At 41.6% G+C, this 23,800-nt stretch overlaps 1 protein-coding gene across 1 annotated transcript; it reads left to right on the forward strand.

The window, feature by feature from the left end:
• Window positions 1–277: 277 nt before the first annotated feature.
• On the forward strand, window positions 278–22,465 carry LOC144526487 (potassium voltage-gated channel subfamily B member 2-like). The gene is made up of 2 exons (XM_078263996.1): window positions 278–880; window positions 20,453–22,465. The coding sequence occupies exons 1-2, from the start codon at window positions 278–280 to the stop codon at window positions 22,463–22,465; spliced, it is 2,616 nt and encodes an 871-aa protein (XP_078120122.1).
• The last annotated feature ends 1,335 nt before the right edge of the window (window positions 22,466–23,800 follow it).

Genomic DNA, 23,800 nt, shown 5'->3' on the forward strand with positions numbered 1-23,800 from the left:
TTTAGGAGAATTATATACAGTAATATAATTTACACTACTCTGTTCAGACTTGTGTAATGTATGGTGTCTTGTTTTCCAGACATGGATGTAACAAGGAATTTAGCGGTCTGAACACAGCCAGGTGAGCTCGGTGGACCAACATCATCATCATCTCATTGAGCAAATCGAGCTCCAGACACTCTCCCACACACACACACACACACACACACTCTCGCCACGACAACCTGTTTGAGGTAACCCACTCCCACAGTAAGACAGAAGCACACGCAGAGCAAACATGACAGACAGAGTGGTCTTCAGCACACCCAAAGTCAACAACCCGCGGTCTGCTGCAGGTCCTGTGCTCGCAGGGCCTATGCTCCCCCCTGAGCCCATCGACATCATCCGCATTAAGGCCCGCTCCCGGCGAGTCAGGCTCAATGTCGGAGGTCTCACACATGAAGTCCTGTGGAGAACACTGGACAGGCTTCCCAGAACCCGTCTGGGGCGGCTAAGAGACTGCAACACCCACGAGTCGCTGCTGGAGATCTGCGACGACTACAGCCTCAAAGAGAACGAGTACTTCTTCGACCGGCACCCGGTGGCCTTCTCCTCCATCCTCAACTTCTACAGAACTGGGAAGCTGCACATGATGGAGGAGATGTGCGCCCTGTCGTTCGGCCAGGAGCTGGACTACTGGGGGATCGACGAGATCTACCTGGAGTCGTGCTGCCAGGCGCGGTACCACCAGAAGAAGGAGCAGATGAACGAGGAGCTGCGGAGGGAGGCGGATACGCTGAGGGAGAACGAGGGGGAGGAGGAGGAACTGGGCTGCTGGTCCGACAAGAGACAGAAGCTCTGGGATCTGCTGGAGAAACCCAGCTCATCTTTGGCTGCAAAGGTAACAACAGCTGCACACACACCTTTCTTTCCCAATGGAATTCCATTGCTAGGCAACAGCCTGGCCTCTTGTTTACTTCCTGTCAGTTGATGTCATTCACATACATTGCAACAGGAAATCAACTTGGGGCCATTTAGAATGTTTATGTTTACATCTGTGAAAAGGTCTGTACACATGCTGGTAAAGGGAAATTACACTCTAAAATCGAGTCCGGTTCTATGATCCTTTGGTAAAGGATAATAAAATGCCCATGGTCCACACTAGGTTGATTTTCTGCTTCATAGTACTCTCACTGTAAACTGATGCACCGGATGAATTGTTACACAGAACCATCTGAGAAGCCGTCATTGGAAACTGTTTGGAAAAGGGCGGGCACTTTCAAAAAATAACTGGCAGGTGATTGGATGAACCATCTGTCTATCACGTGCCGCCATCGTTGTTTTGTCGTGGCCGTCACACACAAACATCTAAACAGTGGTGGAACGTAACTAAGTGCATTTACTCCAGTACTGTACTTGAGTACAAATTTGAGGTACTTGTACTTTACTTGAGTCTTTTCTTTTCATGTCACTTTCTACTTCTACTCCGCTACATTTCAGAGAGAAATATTGTACTTTTTTACGCAATTACGTTAATCTGACATCTTTAGTTACGAGTTCCTTTACAGATTAAGATTTTTGCACACAAAACACATGTAGCTTTTAAAATACGATGTTTTATTATAAATTCAACTACCCAACCATATAACGGCCTACAAGTCCAGCTGAAATGATTAGACGATTAATCACAGAACTGTACTTTTAATACTTTACGTACATTTTCCTAATGATGCTTACATACTTTTACTTAAATAACATTTTCAGTGAAGGACTTTTACTTGTAACAGAGTATTTTTTACAGTGTGGAATAAGTACTTTTACTTAAGTAAAGGAACTGAATTCTTCTTCCACCGCTGCACCTAAACCACGCCCGTAGCTGCCAGTATGGTTCGGTTCGCTGCTGTTTCGGACACAAACACTTTTACTTAAAGCCTGACAAGATGGATTTTTGTGTGATATGTGATCCAGCGGTTCTCGTAATATCACGAGAATCCAGCTGCAGTGCAAGGTAACTTTCACTGTGCTCTGATAAAGTGATACATTGTCAAAGTCAGTTTGTTGTTCATTGAGAGGAGCTCCTTGTGCAGTGACAGCCTACTGATTCTCGCATTGCTAGACCTTCCTCCACAGCGCTGCGGAGGAGGGTCTGGCTAGCCCACACAGCACTCCGGGATAAGAGAAAAAACGTGCTCTGGTTTATTGGTTAGGCTTTAAACCAATCAAAACCGTCGTGGGTGGGGCTAAGCGCCGGACAGGGCAACGGTGCCTCTGAAAAATAGCCTCTGGAAGGAACTTGTTTTGGTGGAACGTGTAAAAAGACATAGGTATTTAGCAGTTAGGGAGGGTCTAATGAGAAGATACTTTTGTGTTGCATTATTGATGATACATACAGTATATTGATGTCTTTGAAGCTTGATCCATAATCTTAATGTCAGGATATCTCTGCCTCTGCTGTACAGATTTTACACAGAAAGGGTCTAAAATCGCCCATGAGTTGTTAAAATATTGGATAAAAAGGATTTGTGGCTGATTTTGTCTGGGAAACTGAGCCATTTACAATTTTGGCAGTGAAGGAAAGTAACTGTAACATAACTGTAACAACAGCAGCAATAATATAGCTTAATGGTGAAATTCCAGAAGTAAAAATTCCCATTGATTTTATCCACAAGGATTTAGATTATCAGCCATAATGTCTAATTAATCCGAGGTAGACTGACCACGAGCTACATGGTTGTGAAACGGAAGTTTCTGCTCCGTGAGAAGCTAGAAGTCTGTATGAAATCAACCTTGTTTTAAGAAAAACATGTTTTATCCACGATATTATGGAGAAAAACTACAGTACCCACAATCCTAAGCGAAACAGCAACGTCTCTGATTGGTCCAATTCGCTGTTGCCATAGACACGTTTACCGTACCAGCGAAACCGCCAACGGCTAGAGCGAGCTTCTGCCATTGAAGTCGATGATAGCTTCTGTAAACGGTCTTGTACCTTTCCCTCTTCGCCGTTTTCAAAACATTTTTTTTTTGCGCCGAATCAAATGTTTAATGCTCACGATTCATCTCGTAGCTGGTTGGCTCGGTTCCAGACTTAAAACTCTTTATACAAGCAATTTTCGAAACTTCCGGAACCAGAGCCATTAAAAAAGTGGGCGGTCACTCTTGAGCTCTATAAGGGCCCCTTATAACTGGGATTGAACTAATTGCATGCCAAAGTTCCAATACAACACAGACTCAATTATTTCACACCACTAAGCAGGATTGTGTATGTTTTTATGTGTCGAAGCCACAATGTAAAACTCTGAGGTAGTAGTGTTCAGTCTCAGTCATTCCTGGACATGAGTCTGAGACGCCCCATGAACTCTGTTGAACCGTTTCCTCCTGCTCTGCCTGTCTCGATGATTAGCAGCCTCATGCAGATCCACGTAGCTGCATCAGAGGCCATTAGGGAGCTATCAAGACTATAATCCCTCTTCACCTGCAAAGTACAGAGACACTGAGGAGGATGGGGGATGATGGATTACTGTACTGTTGCGTATTCTCCTGCGTTCTGGCGTGTTAGCACTGTATAGGACTGTCCTATGGTCCTCGCTAGTGGAAGGGTAGTGGGGGTTGATGTTTGAAGGATCAATTCACCCAGATTGCAAAAGACCAAACAAATTTCATCTAGCAATATTTATCAATGCAGATGGTTTGGGTTTTATTTGTCCAGGGTTTGAGATATCTGCCTGCAACCTAATACAATGGAGATGACTGGAATTTAGCTGGTTGGGTTAACAACATAGGTGTAGATTTGGGGAGGGTGGGGCAGGGGATATGCCCCCCTAATATTTATAATAGGTAGATAAAGCAAAAAACCATTCAGGGGGCTGGAAACATGTAGGGAAAACAAGAACTGTGTCTACCTTGTGCTACATTGAGTGACTAAAGAACACAACAGGAGCGTGAAAAAGCTTGTGATTTCATGTCTGTTATGTAGATTTAAACGTTGCCGGTTCTGGCTTTACTGTAACACGGTCTCATTCTCTGACAGATTTGTTGACGAGATGTACAAGATTCCTAAAAGCATCCCGAAACATGTGATGTTTTGAATATGATGAAAGTTTTGAACAAGAGAAGGAGAATAATAATTCCCTTTACTGAAATAAAGACATTTGCACCATACATTGTTGCATACAAATTCACCTGAATGCAGGAAATGAAGTGTTTGAAGCTCAACATTGAGTGTTCGCCCCCCCCCCCCCCCCCCCCCCCCCCCCGTCAGTGGCAAAACAAACACTTTTAGTGGACGTTAATTAAAGGTGTACAATTGCCCATTAACGTTACATTGCAGCTTGTTTCGCCTAGAAAAATAGGTTGAAAAACACCGAATAAAACCTTTTACTATCTTGTCGCCACTCATATATAAATATCTTTCTCACGACAGCTGTCAGGACTAGCCTTGCCTTCATCAAGGAGCCATAGTAGGAGAAAGTCTGATGGATCAATAGCAATCTGTTACACAGGTGATCTCTCTGAATCTGATCTTTATTGCACCACAATTTATTCATAAAGAATAGTTTGATGGAAGAGGAAAAGGTTGTTTGGAGATGCAGTCGATGACACAATACATTGCACTGTTCCCACTCACAGCTTTAACTGAGTTATTTGGACATAGGTGTGTGTGTGTGTGTGTGTGTGTGTGTGTGTGTGTGTGTGTGTGTGTGTGTGTGTGTGGTTTTATGTGTGTGTGTGTGTGTGTGTGTGTGTGTGTGTGTGTGTGTGTGTGTGTGTGTGTGTGTGTGTGTGTGTGTGTGTGTGTGTGTGTGTGTGTGTGTGTGTGTGTGTGTGTGTGTGTGTGGTTTTATGTGTGTGTGCGCGTATGTGTGCGTGTGAGTGTGTGTGTGTGTGTGTGTGTGTGGGTGTGTGTGTGTGTGTGTGTGTGTGTGTGTGTGTGTGTGTGTGTGTGTGTGTGTGTGTGTGTGTGTGTGTGTGTGTGTGTGTGTGTGTGTGTGTGTGTGTGTGTGTGTGTGTGTGTGTGTGTGTGTGTGTGTGTGTGTGTGTTTTTATGTGTGTGTGTGTGTGTGTGTGTGTGTGTGTTTTTTATGTGTGTGTGTGTGTGTGTGTGTGTGTGTGTGTATGTGTGTGTGTGTGTGTGTGTGTGTGTGTGTGTGTGTGTGTGTGTGTGTGTGTGTGTGTGTGTGTGTGTGTTAGTGCGTATCAAGGCAAAACGAACACATTTCCTTTCCAGGATTGCTGCATCTATTTAGTTAAGTTTCCATTTTTTGGGGACAGATTAAATCAGGTTTCCGTCCATATGGTCCCATATTTCTTTTTTAATCTGATGAAAAAATGACATGTTTTCTGTATAAATAGGTAGCCTGTGGATTTCCAGTGAGATCAGCGTTATGTGTTTGTGTACTACAAGCTGCATAGTGTCTGTCAAATGATTGCTTCCTCTAAGCTTTGTGCAGTAGTACACACTGCAAGCTTACATTTGACAGTTTGTTTAACACAGTGAGCTTACTGTGCTTGTTTTATTGTCTGCAGCAGAGCAGGCAGACAGACAGACAGACATGCAGCAGACAGACAGCTCCTTAAAAAACTATCCAAGCATTAGTCAGCATTAGGCCGTAACTAATTTGTCATTATAATTTGAAAACAATACTTATGGTAAAGCTGTATTACTGGAAGGAATACATTAAGTATCACTGTGTTCACTGGAATACATTTGACTTTTTTTTTTTCCAGTTTCTGAGTCAACAAAATAAGGAGAAGAGAGGAGAGGAGTGCGATATGAGCTTTAATGGCTGATTCAACACAAGTACACAAAACATGGAAGTTTGAAATCTGTGTGACACATAAGAGATATTATATCTTTGTGGCTACATTTGAATCATTTCAGTCAGAAAAGGCATTAGTTTTAGTTCCATCCGCGATGCTTAAATATTGCACATTAGGAAGAGGCTGCGCTGGCGGTTTTTAGCTACTACAAATAGTGTTGATTTTATTGTAGTCTTGCATTGCCAGACCCTCCTCCACAGCGCTGCGGAGGAGGGTCTGGCTAGTCCACACAGCATTCCGGGATTGGGAGAAAAACGTGCTCTGGTTTATTGTCATTTCTTTAAACCAATCACAATCGTCTTGGACGGTGCTAAGCTTCGCACGGAGCCACGGTGCCTCTGCAAAATAGCCTCGTGAAGGAACTTGTTTTGGTGGAATGTGTACGTTCAAAAGTTGTTTTAGTTGTGCAACAGAAAACTCAGATTGGACAGATAGTCTAGCTAGCTGTCTGGATTTACCCTGCAGAGATCTGAGGAGCAGTTAACCATAGTCCTCAGAAATCCACCGGAGGTTAGAACGCCAACACAAAGAAAGTGACAGACATCCGGCTGAAAAATTAGGGGCGTTCGGTGGAATTTCCAGCAGCCACTAAACAATCCTGGAAATGAAAGCCGCCGATATAAACTAATTTTATTGGAACCATTTCGTGAAGCTTGCCATTTGTTTTTAAATTGATTTTCCATTTCCTTTTTGTGCAGAATTTCAGTAAAGGTTATATCAGTGAATGGAGAGGAAGTGCGTGGCCTTTTTTTTTCCCGCACTGAACCATGAATCATAGAAAACCACTGCATGGCCAACAGTAGCACCAAATCCAGAACTATGATATACGTCATGCGCACGCAGTTTGTCTTTCACGATAAGAGTCCGGTTTACAGGTGGTTCATCACTCTATAAATACAACACGCTGGCCATGTGAGCTCCATGTGACGATGTTGGAACCGTGGTGTCAGCAGGAGGGAAGCTGCTTAGGCCGCTGTGCACTGACACCAGCCGTGTGTCACTCTGGAGCAGCAGGGATGCTGCTCAGCTCTTAACCAATAGGAGTGCCCCTTCCTGGTGACATGTACAGCTCAGTGCTACTGCTGATAAGAACAGAAGCATTACCTGGTCATTTGGAAAACATGGTGCAGCAGTTGTTCTGGAGCAAACACACACTCTCCATCGGTCTCACACATATACAGTAGTTCAGAGTCCAGATGGACAAATATCCATGATAGTTTTGAATTTGATTGGATAACATGAGTATTACATGTTCCAATAATAGAGATTAGTTTCATACACTTTACATAATCTGTGTAATCTTCTTATTTTTGCATCAGAATATATTTTTTTGACATGTTCTATTTGCATCTTTTGAAGTGAGGCTCACACACACACACACACACACACGCACGCACACACACACACACACACACACACACACACACACACACACACACACACACACACACACACACACACACACACACACACACACACAGAAACTGGATTGTTTCATTTCGATTGAAAGTCAGTCAAATGTATTCAGTGCAGCAATTGTTCAAAGCAATAATATAGACTACAACAAGGTAAAACACGTATATATTCATTCATCATTCATATATTCATCATATATCATTCACACAGTTTGTCCTAATATTCAAAATCTGAGTGAGTTTGGATGGAACCAACAGTGAGTTATGACTGTGTCTGTATCTGTAGCATGGTCACCTGTTCATGGACACACACACACACACACACACACACACACACACACACACACACACACACACACACACACACACACACACACACACACACACACACACACACACACACACAGTATGACTTAGGAGTATGGCTTAATCTCCTTTGGGGCTTTTACCAGGACTGCTGCTGCTGCAAATAGACTAACTGTTGGCAGGTTGGATAGTCTGTCCTTTCCACTGTCTGACCTGCAGAAGGGAGGAAGGGGGGGGGGGCAATTACAGTGAGAACACAGTCCAATAAGATTTTTATCTAATGACAATATTACTTTTTTTACCAGTTCAAAAAAGGTGCAAACTGTGCACTTACTGTCCCAGACTGCACAGTCTTACATTGATCAGCTGAGAAATTGAACCCATTTATTCAAAAATTAGGTTCAAATTGTGAAGTTTCCAGACATAAAAAAAAAAAGGTATAGGAACTTATGTGCAACTCATGTAGAATTTCCCATCTGATAAAACTCCAAAAAAAAAAAAGAAATGATTATGTCTGTTCTCCACGTGGGCTAAACCTGACACCCTTTACTCTTTAGTATTTATTAATATTGTTTACAGATGAATTTAGAATAATGATCAGGATGCCAAATAGGTATGAGGTATACAGTTTACTGTATCAGTTTGGTATATTTCAGTGAACCACTTCACTAGTAAAGAGGAAATGATAATTTTGGAGTTGTGTTGTAAAATCTAAATGTAAACCAGCCTGTTGCTGAGCAGAATGCTGTTGAGTCATGATGTTTAAGTTCATGAATGATGTACCTGGCTATAATCATAGTTCTTTATATGTTGCATTTAATATCTATGTCTATCAAAAAAAAAAAAAAAGAGAAGGTAGAACCATAGATAATATGATACAATGACTTTACAACATCTTGGATTTTGGAAAACACTGATTTTTTTCACCATCTTCTGACATTTTATAAAAAAAAATGAATCCATTAATCGAGAAAATAATCGATAGATGAATCGACGGTGAGAATAATCGTTAGTTGCAGCCCTATAGCAATCATAAAATAATAGGGCCTGTCACTGTGTCACTGTGTGAACATGTAGGTGTGTGTATAGTGTATACTGTATATGTCTCGGTGTAATGTCACATGCTTTCCATACCTTCAGCATCAAGTGAGCAAAAGACGTTTGCTGGTTAGGGGGGTCGATGGTTAACCGTATAGATGAAACACTTAACAGCTGTAGATGTTATACTGTTGATGAATGTGGATTCTACATTCTGATCACATTTTGCAGTACAATCACTTTTTAAAAGCATCTGAGCACTCTGAAATTCAGGTTTGCCATGGGAGATGAAAATTAAGTTTTACTGGAGCGACAGTATTTTTTTCAAATACTTTTCAAGATCATTTTTTGAAACAAGCTGGGCCATATTTTCATAGTTTCAGCCATTGTTTCAATCGATTGTTATTGATATTGATTAAGCTTCATTACTGAGATCTGGGAACAGAGTGACTCGACTAAACACAGCTTTATAACAGAGCATCGGTTAGTCAGCAGTCAGGCTGGGGACCATTTGAACAATGTTCATCTAAACCACTTAATGTATGTGTATGTTCAAATGAATGGGAATATTAAAGTTATTACTGAGACTGTCTTGTCAAAAGAAGCCTACTTCCTGCTTTGGCTTTATGCTATTATTTTGTGCTAGTATTTTTGTATGCACATCTGCGCGATAACCGGTGTGTTTGCTTATATTTCCGTCTGCACATAAGCAGTTGAATCAGGAGAGACTTCATTGTAAATATGAAAAGATTTATTTGTAAGTTACATAAGCAAAATATGAAATGTACAAAGTCTTTGGAGATTAGACTCCATCGTATCGAATATGTTTAAAAGGGGCAGAGGAACCCAGACATAGCCCCCGATGGAGTCTAGCCACTGGTGATGTTGATGAAGGCGCACAAGAGACCAAATCGAAAGTGCCAAAGGGGCGGTCAGCTGGACGAAGACCCAGGGTATCATGGGTGAGAACACCGGTGGTTGAAGGGGAGGAGGCGGGTCGAACTCTATTCCTGAAATGACAACTGACAACCACAGAGGAGAGAACAGATTTAAAGCGGGGATGTCATGCTCTGATTGGATTGTGAAATACATGGCTGAATCTGATTGGTTTAACTGAAAAATGAATGCCTAGAAACAGTTGATCAGTTAGGAGAGAAGCTTCATTTGATGTAATGTGGTTAATTTGGGGGAATGGCGTGACTTTTGCCTTAGTAAACTCTGACGATGTTGCGATTGGATGAGGCTGCAAAATCTGGCATCAGATTAGGTAAAGGAAAACATATTTTTTACATTACTTTTAGGATTGTAGTTTTGTACATTCAGATTTTCAAAGAAATGTTGGCCTATGTGTACATGCAAGGACTGATCCGCAACAAGCTGTGCGGTGACAGAAAAATAACATGTAATGTGAAGGCAAGTTACCCCACAGGGGCTTCTTGGTCAAATCAAGTTTATTTATATAGCGTACATATATTTTCATACGGCAGGCGTAAACTCAACGTGCTTCAAAATAAAAGCAAGCAAAAAAACAAACAGGCACAAATCATGCTGATAAAAACTAAATGAAATAGTATTACAATAAAAGTAGAAGTAGACGAGTAGTAGATAATACCATTATTATAAAAAAAAAGGAATAATAATGATTTAAAAAATACTCATTCTAAGATCAAGGTCGATACCGATCCGATTATTAGCAGTTAATGAAAGCGATAATCGATATTTGGAAGCGATATGCATATACAGTGAAAATAAAAATCTTTAAGTCAAAATTAAGATTTTGAAATGTTACAAACTCCAACACAAAACTTTGTTTAAATGCTTTGAGCAATTATTTAATAAATGAGAAACTTTCAACATAACACCCAGTAACAGAGAGTCAGATAGTGTTGTGGGCGGGACATTAAGTCAGACTCATTGGTGAGTGAAACCGAAGCAGAGGGACAGACAGAGCTTTAGCCGCGCCAAAGTAGACCACTTTTTAAATTAATTAACTTTATTGGTTACCGGTCAAATAAAACGCCGATACAGATCATCTGCAAACTGCCAAAAAACAGCCCGATAATTAGCCAGGGCCAATAATCAGTCTATCCCTACTTTAAACTTTAAACTACCTAACTATAAGCTTGGGAGGGGGAAAAGAAAGAAGATACTGTTGGAGCAGACCTTAGTTCATGTGGTCGATAATTCCAGAGAGTAAGACTAAATTACTGAAGGCACCCTAAGCTGATTAAGAATTGATTTCTTGGTATAGTGAGGAGACATTAACTTGATGATCTAACGGATCTGACACATGTGTATTCTCAGAGCATGTCAGCGACGCAGGAAGGCGCTAAGCCCTTCATAGTTGCATTGGCGTTGACCTCTCTCTTAGTTGATTTACTAATTAGCAATCATTTCAACACTTGCATGACTTTTCAAATGCATTGTGAAACTCTGAGTGAAATTCAGGACACCATAAGAGTCAACAGTGAGTCATTGGTAGTGTGTGTATGCAGTGTCTCCATCAGCATTGTCCAGGGAGCGTGTTTTCAGCAGTAAGGAGCTACTCAGATGTCTTTAGTGCTTTCAGAGTGTAGCAGAATGATGTGTATTCACTAATGTACTATAGCTTTCCAATATTGAATGCTTTCATTCAAATGAGAATGATGTCTCGCTCCAGCAGGAGAGAGGGCGATCCAAAGTGGTTTGCTGTTGACTGTAAATCTTTTGTTGGCAAATGTCTCCATGTCAGTGGGAAGGAGCGTACCGCAGCTTACACGCTGCCAGACTGTCTTTTCTTTCTTCACTACTTTATTTGTCCTCAGTTTAGGAGAGACATCGGTGATATTTCCTGCAGCTGACTAATGTTAACATCTACTGGATGGCTGTGGAGAAGCATTATGGTGGATTAAAAGAATGTTTGTTTTTTTAATCAGAGGAGAGTTGTACTTACACATGCAGCTACCTACACGTTCAGTCTAACTTCTAACTTTTGTCAGTTAGCCTCGCCTCACGTGACATGGAGTTGGGAGGTTTAATTCTGCAGTGGAAGAGAATCCCAACAAAAGAGATCACTCTCTGCCCTGGGCACAAACATTGTTCTGCACAAGTAATCAGAGATGTGGACTTGAGACTTGGTGACTTGGACTTGGAGTCGACTTGAGTCACCGTTTTGACGACTTGAAAAAAATAAATGACTCGAGTTGGACTTTAAAGTTAATGACTCGAGACTTGACTTGAGGCACGATGACTCGCTGAATTGCGTGTATTCATAAGTTTGAATGTTAAAGAACAACTTGAGACTTGCTTGAGATACGGACCAAATGACTTGAGACTTACTTGGGACTTGAGCAAAAATGACTTGATCACAACAGCCTTCATGACCATAGGTGAGGGTAGGAACTAAAATTGAACGGTACATCAAGCCGGTTTGCCTTCCGGCTCAGCTCTCTTTTTGTTACAAGGGTGCGGTAAAGCGAATGCAGTCCTTCCCCCCCGCTTCTCTGATTCTCCTGCCAATTTCTCGCTCCATCGTCCCCTCACTCGCAAACAAGACCTCGAGGTACTTGAACTCCTTCACTTGGCGTAAGGACTCATTCCCTACCCGGAGTAGGCACTGCATTGGTTTCCTGCTGAGAACCATGGCCATAAACATAAAGCTCCAACTCCGAAAAACACATCTCTAAAATTGTAAATGTGGTTTCCTGCAGATAAGGAGGAAGTCACTGAGTCACAGCAGCCGTGTATCACAGCTAACCAGTGTGTGCAGGTGCAAGAGGTTTGTTCTGATGACCCTCAGTGTATGTGCACTTGTTCCAACATTGCTGAGGGTCCTGTCATAGCTGCAGCCAAATATCTGACTCTAATGAGCATCTGATGGAGGTTCTGCTTAAATTAAACCAATCTAACAATGAGCACAATGAACAGTCTCTCTGCTTATTTCGCACATCTTTTCGACATTTTGTGTAGCCTATATATTTTTGGTAAAGTAAAAATCTTGATTATTGCTCTGTGAAATATTTTGTCTTTGGATATTTTGTTATTTCACAAAGATCACGAAAGAACGGTCTCTACACAGCAACAAAGAGTAATCAAATTACCTTAAACTAGCGGATCCACAGCAGAGCAGCTTCTATTGTGCTCCAGTGTAGGTGGGCAGTGATCACCCTGCCTAGATGGCTAATAACATAGCATGTCTGGCTAATTTCAGCCCAGAGTGTCACACCGACCAGCCAAACGCTTCTCTTTGGAGTAATTACTATAATTCTGACTCTTCCGCGTCTCTGTCTCTATCTAAGACTGAATACCATTCAGATCCTAATGATACACTGAGTTTGTCTTGTTAACCACTGACTCAGGTCTCTAAATGTTGCACGTAGTCTCCATTTCTCTCTGTAGCAATAAAACCAGTAAAATCAAAAGCACTGAGGACAGCTCCCATTTCCTGTCTGAAGTTTCCATCACACAGTTTGAGTCAGAGGGAATATAACGAGAGTAGTTCCTGGTTTTGCCACCTTCGGCTCAAATTTTCCAAATTTAGTTTCGTATGCTCACCCTCATCACCAAGTTTATATATGAAAGAAATGCGACCGTTTTACAACATTAAAGGTGCAGTAGGTAAGACTTATAAAACTAACTTTCTGTCATATTTGCTGAAACTGACCCTATGTTCCAGTAGAACTACATGAAGCAGGTCATTAAAAATAAATCCAGCTCCTCTGGCTCCACCCACAGCCTGTAGTGAGATTTGCAAAAATCCACCGCTCCCTGTTCAGATGCACCAATCAGGGCCAGGGGGGGTGTCTAACTGCGTGTAAATCACTGCTCATGCACACACATTCATTCTCCCTTCTGGGGGGAGGGGCGTAGGAGAACATTTTGGGCTTAGGCGGAAAGTGGAGAGGGACTGAGAAGTTGTCGATGATCAAATTTTTCTTCACAATCCTACCTACGGCACCTTTAACGACATGTTTAAAACCGTGACCATTACGTTGGTCTGGTTTAGTTATGTGGACGGAAAACGCTCCTGCGGGTCGTATTGGAGGGTATAAACAATCTATACCGTTGTATGGTTTTGTTAAGGTAAGGTATTAGTCTCACATTGCCAGATCTATCTCCACAGCGCTGTGGAGTACGTTCTGGCTACACCAAACATACATTCTAGGAGAGGAGAAAAACAAATGCTCTGCAAAAAACAGTCTTGGGAAGGAACTTGTTTTAGGTGGAACATTTGCACCCGCAAAAGAAAACGCCACATACAATATTAAATGACGTTAACTGTTCACACAATACAGTAATGTGAGCTATTTAAATTAGCTGGATACATGGTTAAACCTCATTAGCTCTTACCAGTGTATCTCCGTGTGTACTTCGTCCATAGCAACCCCACCAACCCCACCATCGGTCCCAATACGCCCCAGTAAGTAAATTCCCTAAACATATTCTTTGTAAATCTTTACAATCATTCCCCGAAAGAACCAAGCAGGCCTGCCTTGTTGCACGATCCAAATGTTTTTTCAAACCTTGCCATAGCTAGCTCGAAGTGTGTTCCATAGAGAAGGGATTTTGAGAAGGCAGAAACCTGTGCCTCCAACATCTGCTGCATCCAGTGAGCAGAATAGGAGACTTGATTGATGCTATCGGCGTTAAAAGGTCAGTGCGTATCTTTAACATTGCATTGAATTGAAGAGGGTCACTATAAACAATCTGCTCCCAATGTTAATCACAGTGAATACAGAACATCATAAATTAGTCAATATGAGCACAACCTCAGTGTAACATCGGATAAAAACAATATGACTGGTGAGAGCAGCAGCTTTGTAGATGACCTGGGTTGCAGAAACAGCAGCTGTCCAACAGATCCTGTCCCTGTTGTTCCAGAAATACCTCCACATATCGATCAGGGCATGGGTTTCTCTGCCCAGGCACTCACTTCATCCATTCTTTCATTTTATCTTGTGTTTTTTTCCCCCTGTCCATTTCTCTGATTTCCTACTTCGCCCTGTTCATGTTGACCCTGGCTGGGACACCATCCCCACCCCATGCTTCATTGATTCAGCAGATAGCAGTCTGTTGTTCAGGGGTAGATACCCTATGTCTACAACTTTGCTGTTGATATTTATGGTGTCCCCAGAGGATGAATTGTAATTTTTTTTGTTGAGGCCCTGACCTGTCTGATAACATCGACTGAGCACAGTCATGCTCCTAAGACAATGAACCCTTTCCATTTTTAACACACCATGACATTTGAGAACATTGCATGTTCTTAGTAGGCTGTATGATGTTGTATTGATGGTAAGACACAATCATTCAATTCAATTTCAAATTCATTTTAATTATAGTGTCAATCATAACAGCTGTATCTCAGCACACTTTATAGATAGAGTAGGTCTAGACCACACTCTATAAATTACACACACCCAACAAGAGCAAGCATTTGGTGTGACAGCGGAGAGGAAAAACTTCCATTTCCATTCCAACCAGTTGGGGGGGGAGAGAGAGAGAGAGAGAGAGAGAGAGAGAGAGAGAGAGAGAGAGAGAGAGAGAGTAATAACAATTATAGCAATGGGCCATTATGGAAAGTTATGAACATATAGATGGATAACGAGACATAGAGATACAGATACTGTGTAGAGACTGTGTATAAGATCCCATGCAAAATATATGTGTTGGTGAAGGTACAAATGGTTTGGGTGAGTGCACGTTTATGCTTCTAGTATATATATAAATTAGATAAATATACACACCATACCACCCAGTGTGATATCAAAGACATCCAGTGCCTCAAACTAAATAGGCAAAACTAAATAATTAAATCCGATAGTATCATCCTGTTTTCTAAAATGGTGAAGACTGTTATAATCAAGACTTTCCTTTTCATAATTAGCCCACTTTATTTCTCATAAAAAACAGGGGACCATAAATATATATTGCACATATTACCTGGGTATCCAGTCATTCAATTGAGTTTGTCAAGGATCGGCGTTTAGGGGGGAAAGGTCACCAAAGTGATTAAGAAGCCCACAGTAGATTTTGATCATAATCACAGAAAAGAGTGAGATGAAGGCACAGAGCAGCATTAACATTGACTTTCCCCCGTTTATCTCCATTGGACGAACTGTTTAACTAGGACTAAATGTGTTTCAGCTGAGTCCAGTTCATTTAACTCAAATTGTTACTGAGCAGTCGAAATCTTAAATGTGGAGCCTCCATTAATTCTTCCTCCACTGCACAGCTCCTAAAGCAGCTTGTGTGTTCCTGGTAGTGCTTTAAATCTGCCCTGGGTGCCAAGGTCATAGCATTTGGCAGCCATTAAGCCATTAAGACGCTGCAGGGTGGACACACTTTGTCCACCCTGCGTTACACCTGCCCTCCACTTCCCTTTGTCCTGTCTCTCTGCGACCTTCTATCTGTCTGTCTTTTTTCTCCCTGTTTCTCTGTTTGCCTCTTCTTGCTTGCGTTGCAGTGTTGTCTAAGAAGTCAGTTTGTTTGTCAGAAACCAAGTCCCGCGGCCTAAATGAGGATTATGAAGCAGCAGAAATACTGTACACTCTGTAATGCTGTAATGCGCTGTGTCCTTTGACATGTCTCGGATAGGCCAGACGGTCCATCATCCGGAAATGACCGAGACAATCTTTCCATCACGCGATTTCACAGGATCTCTCTATTGCGTCTTAGGGACAGTTGTCATAGCAGAATGGAAAAAAAGTGCAGATATAAAGATTAGTAAATGTTCTCCCTTTCTTACCTGATCATTAGGTTTACCTGCACATCAGTCACACACAGTATTTGCTGTCGCTGCTGCTCAATCCATCTCAGCAGCAGCTAAACAAATAACTTGACTTTGAATATGATACAAGGACAGATGAGTAAGTGGAGAACCAAAAGGGACAATATACATTTCTTCAAATGATTGGATCTTGGGTGGATAAATGGATCATCTAGAGACATAATAAAAAAAGTACAATAATCAATTGGTACATATATTTATCTTTTATATTTTAAATGTTTCACTTAGTAATTTTTATTTATTTATCATAATTACACACTGAGAAAGTCTTCCATTATACTCAAAACTTCATACACTCGATGGTTACACAATATGTAATCAAACTTTTTTCTGTCCAAGGTCCGGAATTATAAACAAAAAATTAACCTATTTGGTTAACAGAGTGGTCATATACATATTATATAATTTTTTTTACAAAGTTTTTGTTATTAAGGGGATAGTATGATAACATTATATTTGAATTGAAAATGCATGTATTTGCTTTCCATCCACTCTGAAGCAGGCCAGTCCAAAGTACAGAGGGTGCTTATGTATGGAAAACATCAGTGTTGACTCACACAGATACAGAAAATACATAGATGGTATTATATATTATAAGTATTCTTATTAATATTAATCAACTACAATTTTCTTACTGGGGAGATTGAAATTTGATATAAAATATGAGACAGCCCATACAGTATTGCTGTTACTTAATACATCTATAGGTAATAGTCTTTTATCAGCTGGTGCTATATCAAATAAACTTATTATTATATTATCTCCAAACATGTCATCTTGTCAGGAGAAACCACCTTATTTAAGTTTGATGCTCATTTTATTGCCTTAACTTGTTTCCACCTAGTTCAGGCTACATTTGTAACAACATTTGTAAGCACTCAATCGGACATTTTGCTAAAATCAGGGAGTGTATGTTTGAATTTCCTGATACAATCCCTCTCAGTTGTAATCAACTCACCAGGTTTTCATAATGACTTACCATCGCCAATTATGTATCAGCACACAGTGAGCACGAGGCACCCCAGTCGCTATTCAAAAGAGCATCTCTCACTGCTTCCTGTCCGTCATTATTATGTTTTGACATTTTCATTTTTTCCTGACCTTTTCGTATGATTTCATTTTGGTATAAAGCTTTTCTTAGGGGTTTACAACTATTGATTGACTCTTCCGGTTGGGGGAGGAAAGAGTGAGTAAACACTTCTAACCTCTCGCTATCCTTTCTATAGATAGCAACACAATCCTATTACAATTATCCTGAAATGTCCTTGCAAGAGCTGCAGAGAGAAGACTCAGATCGCACATGCTTCAGCTACCTCACTTGACTAGGACATTCAGGTTTTTTTTAGGGAGTGGTGCTGAATCCCCTTAGTCAATTTTCTATGTGAGCTGTCCTGTGAGAACTAGGATTTCTGTGGCTTTAAATGAGCCAGGAGCAGGAATGATTAGGGGCAAAAATGTTCATAAATCACCTGTCAAATTGAATAATTAGGGGCAAAAACTATAACTCACTCTGTCCACATTTTACTCAGCAATTTGTAAAATATTCATGCTTGAATGTCTGCTGGCCCTGCAGGTGACCAGTTCCTTCCAGTGCATTGTGGGAAGAAATTGATTAATCAGTTAAAAGAGTCTGTTTCAGCAGTTATCACACAAGAAACAGCAAGAGATGGGAATAGTCACAGAAAACAGAAGTTCAAAAAAGTATTATGCAAACTGACCAGCAGTGGTAGATTGTATTTTAAAGAGATATTCCAGGGATTTAGTATTGTACTTTCATTAAGTCAAATGGGTGGGGTGGGGGGGTGTGGGGCGCACAAGAGACAGATTAAAAAAACTGATGCAACAGAGGCCAAAAGACAAGATTCCAAAAATGCTGGTTCGGTTCCTAAACTCCCTGGTTCCCATCTTACTTCCTTTCTTCCTTCCACTTCCTTTGTCTTTGTAACTGACTCAATGTCATTGTAAATGAGGGTGACCCCTCAATGGTCTCTCAAGTATAAATAAAGGTTGAATGAATGAATGAATGAATGAATGAATAATGCAACTTGATAGAATATTTCATTAGACCTTTCCTGCCTGGTAAATGCCTACATATTTCAATCTCCACACCTCCAGTTTGTAAGCTTGTACATTTGCAGCCTTTAAGCCCAGGGTGAGATAACCCTGATGACGTCATCAGGGTTATTTTCTCAGACTTGGCAAAGCTCCTCTAGAGAAACAGAAAACATATTGAATCCTTACCTTACCTTACTCTTAGAAAAAACACTTAGGAGTCTTAAAGTTAGAACTGACACAGCCCTTATTTTTTAGAAGTTTGTCCTAGCTTGGCCAATTAAGAGCTATGAGGTTTGCAGCCAATGTGCTCTTCATTAGATTCCATTTTTGTCATATTTGTTCTATTTTGCAATCAGAGGTCACAAGTAGAAGACGGTTAGGGGTGAATGTCACTATGCATAATATGATGCAGCGTTCATTAATTCCATTTATTAATTAATTGAGCTGATCGATGTGATATAAAAGCAGCCATGAAGGTTGAGGTTGGCCAGTATCCCTCAGTGAAAATATAGCCTATGTTGCAGTGAATCAGCCCCTGCACTTCTCCATTAGTATCATTAAGATTGACAGAGGCACTGAGTTCAGTAAGCTCTGCATGCAGTGAGTGATACACATTAACAAAACCAATTACACTTACCTGTAATAAAATTAGGCTGAAACGTTTTCTTTTTCAACTTAATATCAACCAACGTTGTCACAAAAACCCTTGTAAAAGCTTACATCTGGTTTTAGAAAAACTTAGTCTAAAGTCAACCAGTAGACCAGAGGCACATCCTGGCACATTTTATGGAAATTCGCTGATTGGGCTACTAGGTGTCACACAAATCAACCACTGGTTGAGGGGCTGTAGTTATGCACAGCAGGTTTAAGTTAAATGCTAATGTCAGCAAGCTAACATGCTCACTATAACAATAGTAACATGCTGATGACTATGCAGATAACTACAAAACATGTGCACCTAGCATATTAGCATGCTAATAATTGCTAATTAGCACTGTACACAGAGTACAGTTAAAGGCTGATGAGAATGGTATTAGTTTTGGAGTTTTTTGGTCATAAACCAAAGTGTAGGCACTAGATGAAGACTTATGGGAAACCAAGGTCCTTTCATTTCATCCTGTGGGGAACTGGAGCATGTGAATCAAAATTGTATAGCAACCGATTCAATTGTGCTGACATTTTACTTTGAACCAAAAGTGATGAAAAGTCAGGGGATCCCCAAAGTCATAAGTACGCATCCTCTAGGGAACCTGACAAACAATTTAACAGTTGTGGAGACACTTCAATCCAAACCAAAGTGGTGGACAGGCCGGCCAACATTGCCATCCCTAGAGCTATGCATCTAGGGGGGCTGAAAACAATTATAGAACTAACTTTTTGCATAGCATAGGCCTACTGGCACATTGGAACTGACCAAGCATCACAAGCTCTGCATCTTTTTATAATAAGTTTTATAAGTACAGATTTAGAGATATGTATGAATAGGGTGACCAGATTTCCCGGAACTAAAACCGGGACACTGTGCGCGTGACCGTAGTGCTCGTGCACGCACACGCTTTTTAACGTGAACATGTGCCAGCCCAGGTCAGACATAGACACAGACAGATTAGACACAATTTTGCCAACAGCACACGTAGGCCTACTGCTCACAACATAATGGGGTATCAGTTAATATTCATGAATTTTCTTGGTATGTAGCCTACATATCTAAGAAATAATATTAAAAGACATTGAGTGAGGTTTGTGTGGGACCAACTTTATTTTTCAGAATTAAAGCATTCTTTTGGAAAATGCACCCACTGAACTTGTGAGAAACTTGGTGAAAAGGTATTTTTCATTAATGATCGGGCTATAATAAGACCACGTCGGCTATGTAACCGGGACAGTTGCATAGTGGTTGGTGTAAACCGGGACATTTCAGCGTCCTGACAGGCTTTTGTCGGGACTCAGGACACGCAACTTAGAATCGGGACTGTCCTGGTCAAACCGGGGATGTCTGATCACCCTATGTATGAAACTAAAAATATGCTTAGCATATACAGTAACCCACAATCTTGTTTTTGTCTTGCAGTTTCTGGCTATGATCTCCATCCTATTCATCATCATTTCCACCATCTCGTTGTCCCTAAACACCCTACCGGAGCTCCAGGTGGTAGATGAATTTGGCCAGTTCAATGATAACCCCAGCCTAGCCCATGTGGAAGCTGTTTGCATTGCCTGGTTCACCATGGAGTATGTGCTGCGCCTGCTCTCAGCACCCAACAAATGGGATTTCATCAAGGCACCACTGAACATTATCGATTTGCTGGCTATCCTGCCTTACTTTGTGACCCTCTGCCTAACTGAGTCTAACAAGAGCGTTCTGCAGTTCCAGAACGTGCGCCGTGTGGTCCAGATCTTCCGAATTATGAGGATCCTGAGGATCTTGAAGCTAGCCAGGCACTCGACAGGACTCCAGTCATTGGGCTTCACTTTGCGAAGGAGCTATAATGAGTTGGGTCTACTGATCCTCTTTTTAGCCATGGGTATTATGATCTTCTCTAGCTTGGTGTTTTTCGCTGAGAAGGACGAGGACGCCACCAAATTCACCAGTATTCCTGCCTCCTTCTGGTGGGCTACCATTACTATGACCACTGTTGGTTATGGAGACATCTACCCACAAACCCTGCTGGGCAAGATTGTAGGAGGGCTCTGCTGCATAGCAGGGGTGTTGGTCATTGCCCTTCCCATCCCAATCATTGTCAACAACTTCTCTGAGTTCTACCGAGAGCAGAAGAGGCAGGAGAAGGCCATCAAGAGGAGGGAAGCTCTTGAGAGAGCAAAACGGAGTGGAAGCATTATTTCTATTAACCTAAAGGATGCTTTTGCACGCAATATGGAACTTACAGATGTGTTGGTGGAAAAAAAAGAGGACAGTAAGTGTCCTGTGGACAATCGCCCATCACCTAGCCGCTGGAGCTACCAGAATAACTACTCCAATGCAGAGGTGGGTAGCCCAGGCAAGTCCCATTACAGAGAAGTGGCTCAGCTGGGGTCCCCTGAACGAGTCAAGACTGCATCTGATAAAACTTCCCCTCAAAACCTAAGCGCAAAGCGACTGGAAGACGCTTACAATAAGACTGTAACCATCCAGGAGCAGCAGGAGAACATTACAAAGGAGCAGATGGAGATGAAAACGTTGTCTTCAACTCAAGCCCGTCAAACTTCGTCTGAAGTAAACATTTCCAGGAAATTCTCTAATGTGGCTGAGGAGTTTTCAGTGGAAAGAGGAGAAAGAAGCTCTCTGCTCCCAAGTGGTGAAGGGAGTCAAGCTGGAACTAGAAACCAGCGCATCCCTCCTCCCTTGGATCTAAGTCAGATCAGCACCATGGAAGTGAGCAAGGGCCCTGACAGCATCCAGCCAATGGCCATCATTAAAGAGGGTTTGTATGAGTTTGTGTCTAGTCCCAAAGCAAGCGGGACTAGAGATATGGGTTTGGTGCCACAGAGCAAGGAAAGCATTGGGGTGACTTATGACAGCAACTGCAGTTCCTTGCAAGATTATATCAGCCCTATAAAGCCAAGAGCCCACAAGGTTGACTTCATTGGAGCCCAAGATGACGTGGTAATGGTGGTGATGACACCTGTAGCAAAACAAGCCTCCGCTGGCTCAGCCAAGCTTGCTCAACTGCTTTCCGACGACATGGTTTCCAGGTTCTCCCCCTCTTCTTGCTCTGTAACCCAGGAAGCTAAGTCTCCGCTGGCGATCCTGCAATCTCCGTGTCTGGCCCAGCAATCTGTCAGTCCAAGCAACCCCCAGGGGGGAGGTGAGGGCTCAGGAGCCAGGAGATTAGAAGGTGAAGGACAGCTCACAAGCTTAAGCCACCAGGGGACGAATCACATGGAAAGGTCTGCTGTCGGCTCAAGCAACAATGCTAGCCCACTGTCCAAAGCCAGTCCCCTCAACTGCACCCAGGAGTTGGCATTTATGGAAGGAGGGGAAGAAGGAGAAGGAAGAGAGGGAGCAGAACAGAGTGGGGAGAAACGAGAAAATCACATTGTTCTGGACAGAAGCGCGACGCCACCTTGTGAAACGAGCATGTGATCCAAAGAGTAGAGAAAAGTTCACAAACAGGGACGCCAAATGGATGGGTTGAGTAAAAGGTGGACGGGATGGATGACAGCAACTACCCAGAATTAACCGGAACAACTAGTACCTGGTGTGGGCTCTGCACCTGTTGACAAATACAATGCAGAAACACACCAAAGTGTTAACAAAACTATCATAACAGTTGTTGTAGTTTTTCTGGGGCGACTTGTCAGATCCCACTAGACTTTTGGACTCTCATCTGATTTTTGACAAGTCCTGAAACAGACACCTCTGCAGTGTTGTCACATGGCTTTATTACATCGAGGGAAGTCAGAAGCACATGCACACACATGTCTGGATACTATCTGAAAGACACTGTCTCACACCAGTGTTATTGACTATTATTTGTAGACCAGAATGATATGCTGCAGAGCAAAACAGTGACAACTGATGAATCTTTAGGGCTCAGATGTGAGCATAAACGAAGCCTTGTGTGAATGAGAATATTTACGACTAAGAGAGAGAGAGAGAGAGAGAGAGAGAGAGAGAGAGAGAGAGAGAGAGAGAGAGAGAGAGAGAGAGAGAGTTTAATTTACAGTCTCATATTGCTTGCTATTTAGGCCTATTTCTTATGATGGACTAATAACACCAATAAAAGACAGAAGGTGGAAGGAAGTAATACTTTTTACAATTGTCTAAGCAAATTTGATCCCATACAAGTCTTTATTCTGTACCATGGGTCTTGCTTACTCATCATTCTCTCAGTCTAGGTATTTCGATATTGTAATTGTACCCAGATCAAACACAAGCACATGACACTCTTAGGACTTGTATCACTATCATTGGACACAAATAGCATCTGCTGTATCCTAAACCTTCTGTTTTTTTGTTTTTAATGTTTGTCTCTCCTTTTTCTATAACACCTGAAACAGGGTCTTAAAGGTGAAAAGGGAATAGAATAGGGATGCAAAGTCTATTGTATTTATATAACACTGTTTGCACACACTTCTAGAATAAAAAAATATGAAAAATAAATAAATAAATAATGAAAACTGCTTAGGAAACAGCACTATATACTCATAAAGAGACAGGTGAAATGGGCAGATATATAAGGAGATAAAGGAAAGTGCACAACAGTGGACAAATTCACTGATCGCTCATGTGTGGGTCATCTCAAACGGGGCTCCTCCTTTAGTTTCATGCATTTCTATGTGTCATAACAGGCCGATGTACATTTGGAACCTCCAAATATGGCTGAGAAGTGTGACTTTTTTCCCCATCCTTTATCAAAACATTGACCGGCCACTTGTTTAATGGTGTATTCAGGCAGTAGACGAAGAGCACCCAAAC

The sequence above is a fragment of the Sander vitreus genome, chromosome 12 (assembly GCF_031162955.1).
Source record: "Sander vitreus isolate 19-12246 chromosome 12, sanVit1, whole genome shotgun sequence".
NCBI lineage: Eukaryota > Metazoa > Chordata > Actinopteri > Perciformes > Percidae > Sander > Sander vitreus.

Bases quoted from the DNA above. Each gene is read 5' to 3' on its own strand.
- LOC144526487 (XM_078263996.1), top strand. From the start codon at position 278: ATGACAGACAGAGTGGTCTTCAGCACACCCAAAGTCAACAACCCGCGG. The intron at 881-20,452 runs GTAACAACAGCT...TTTGTCTTGCAG, and splicing joins GCTCATCTTTGGCTGCAAAG to TTTCTGGCTATGATCTCCAT.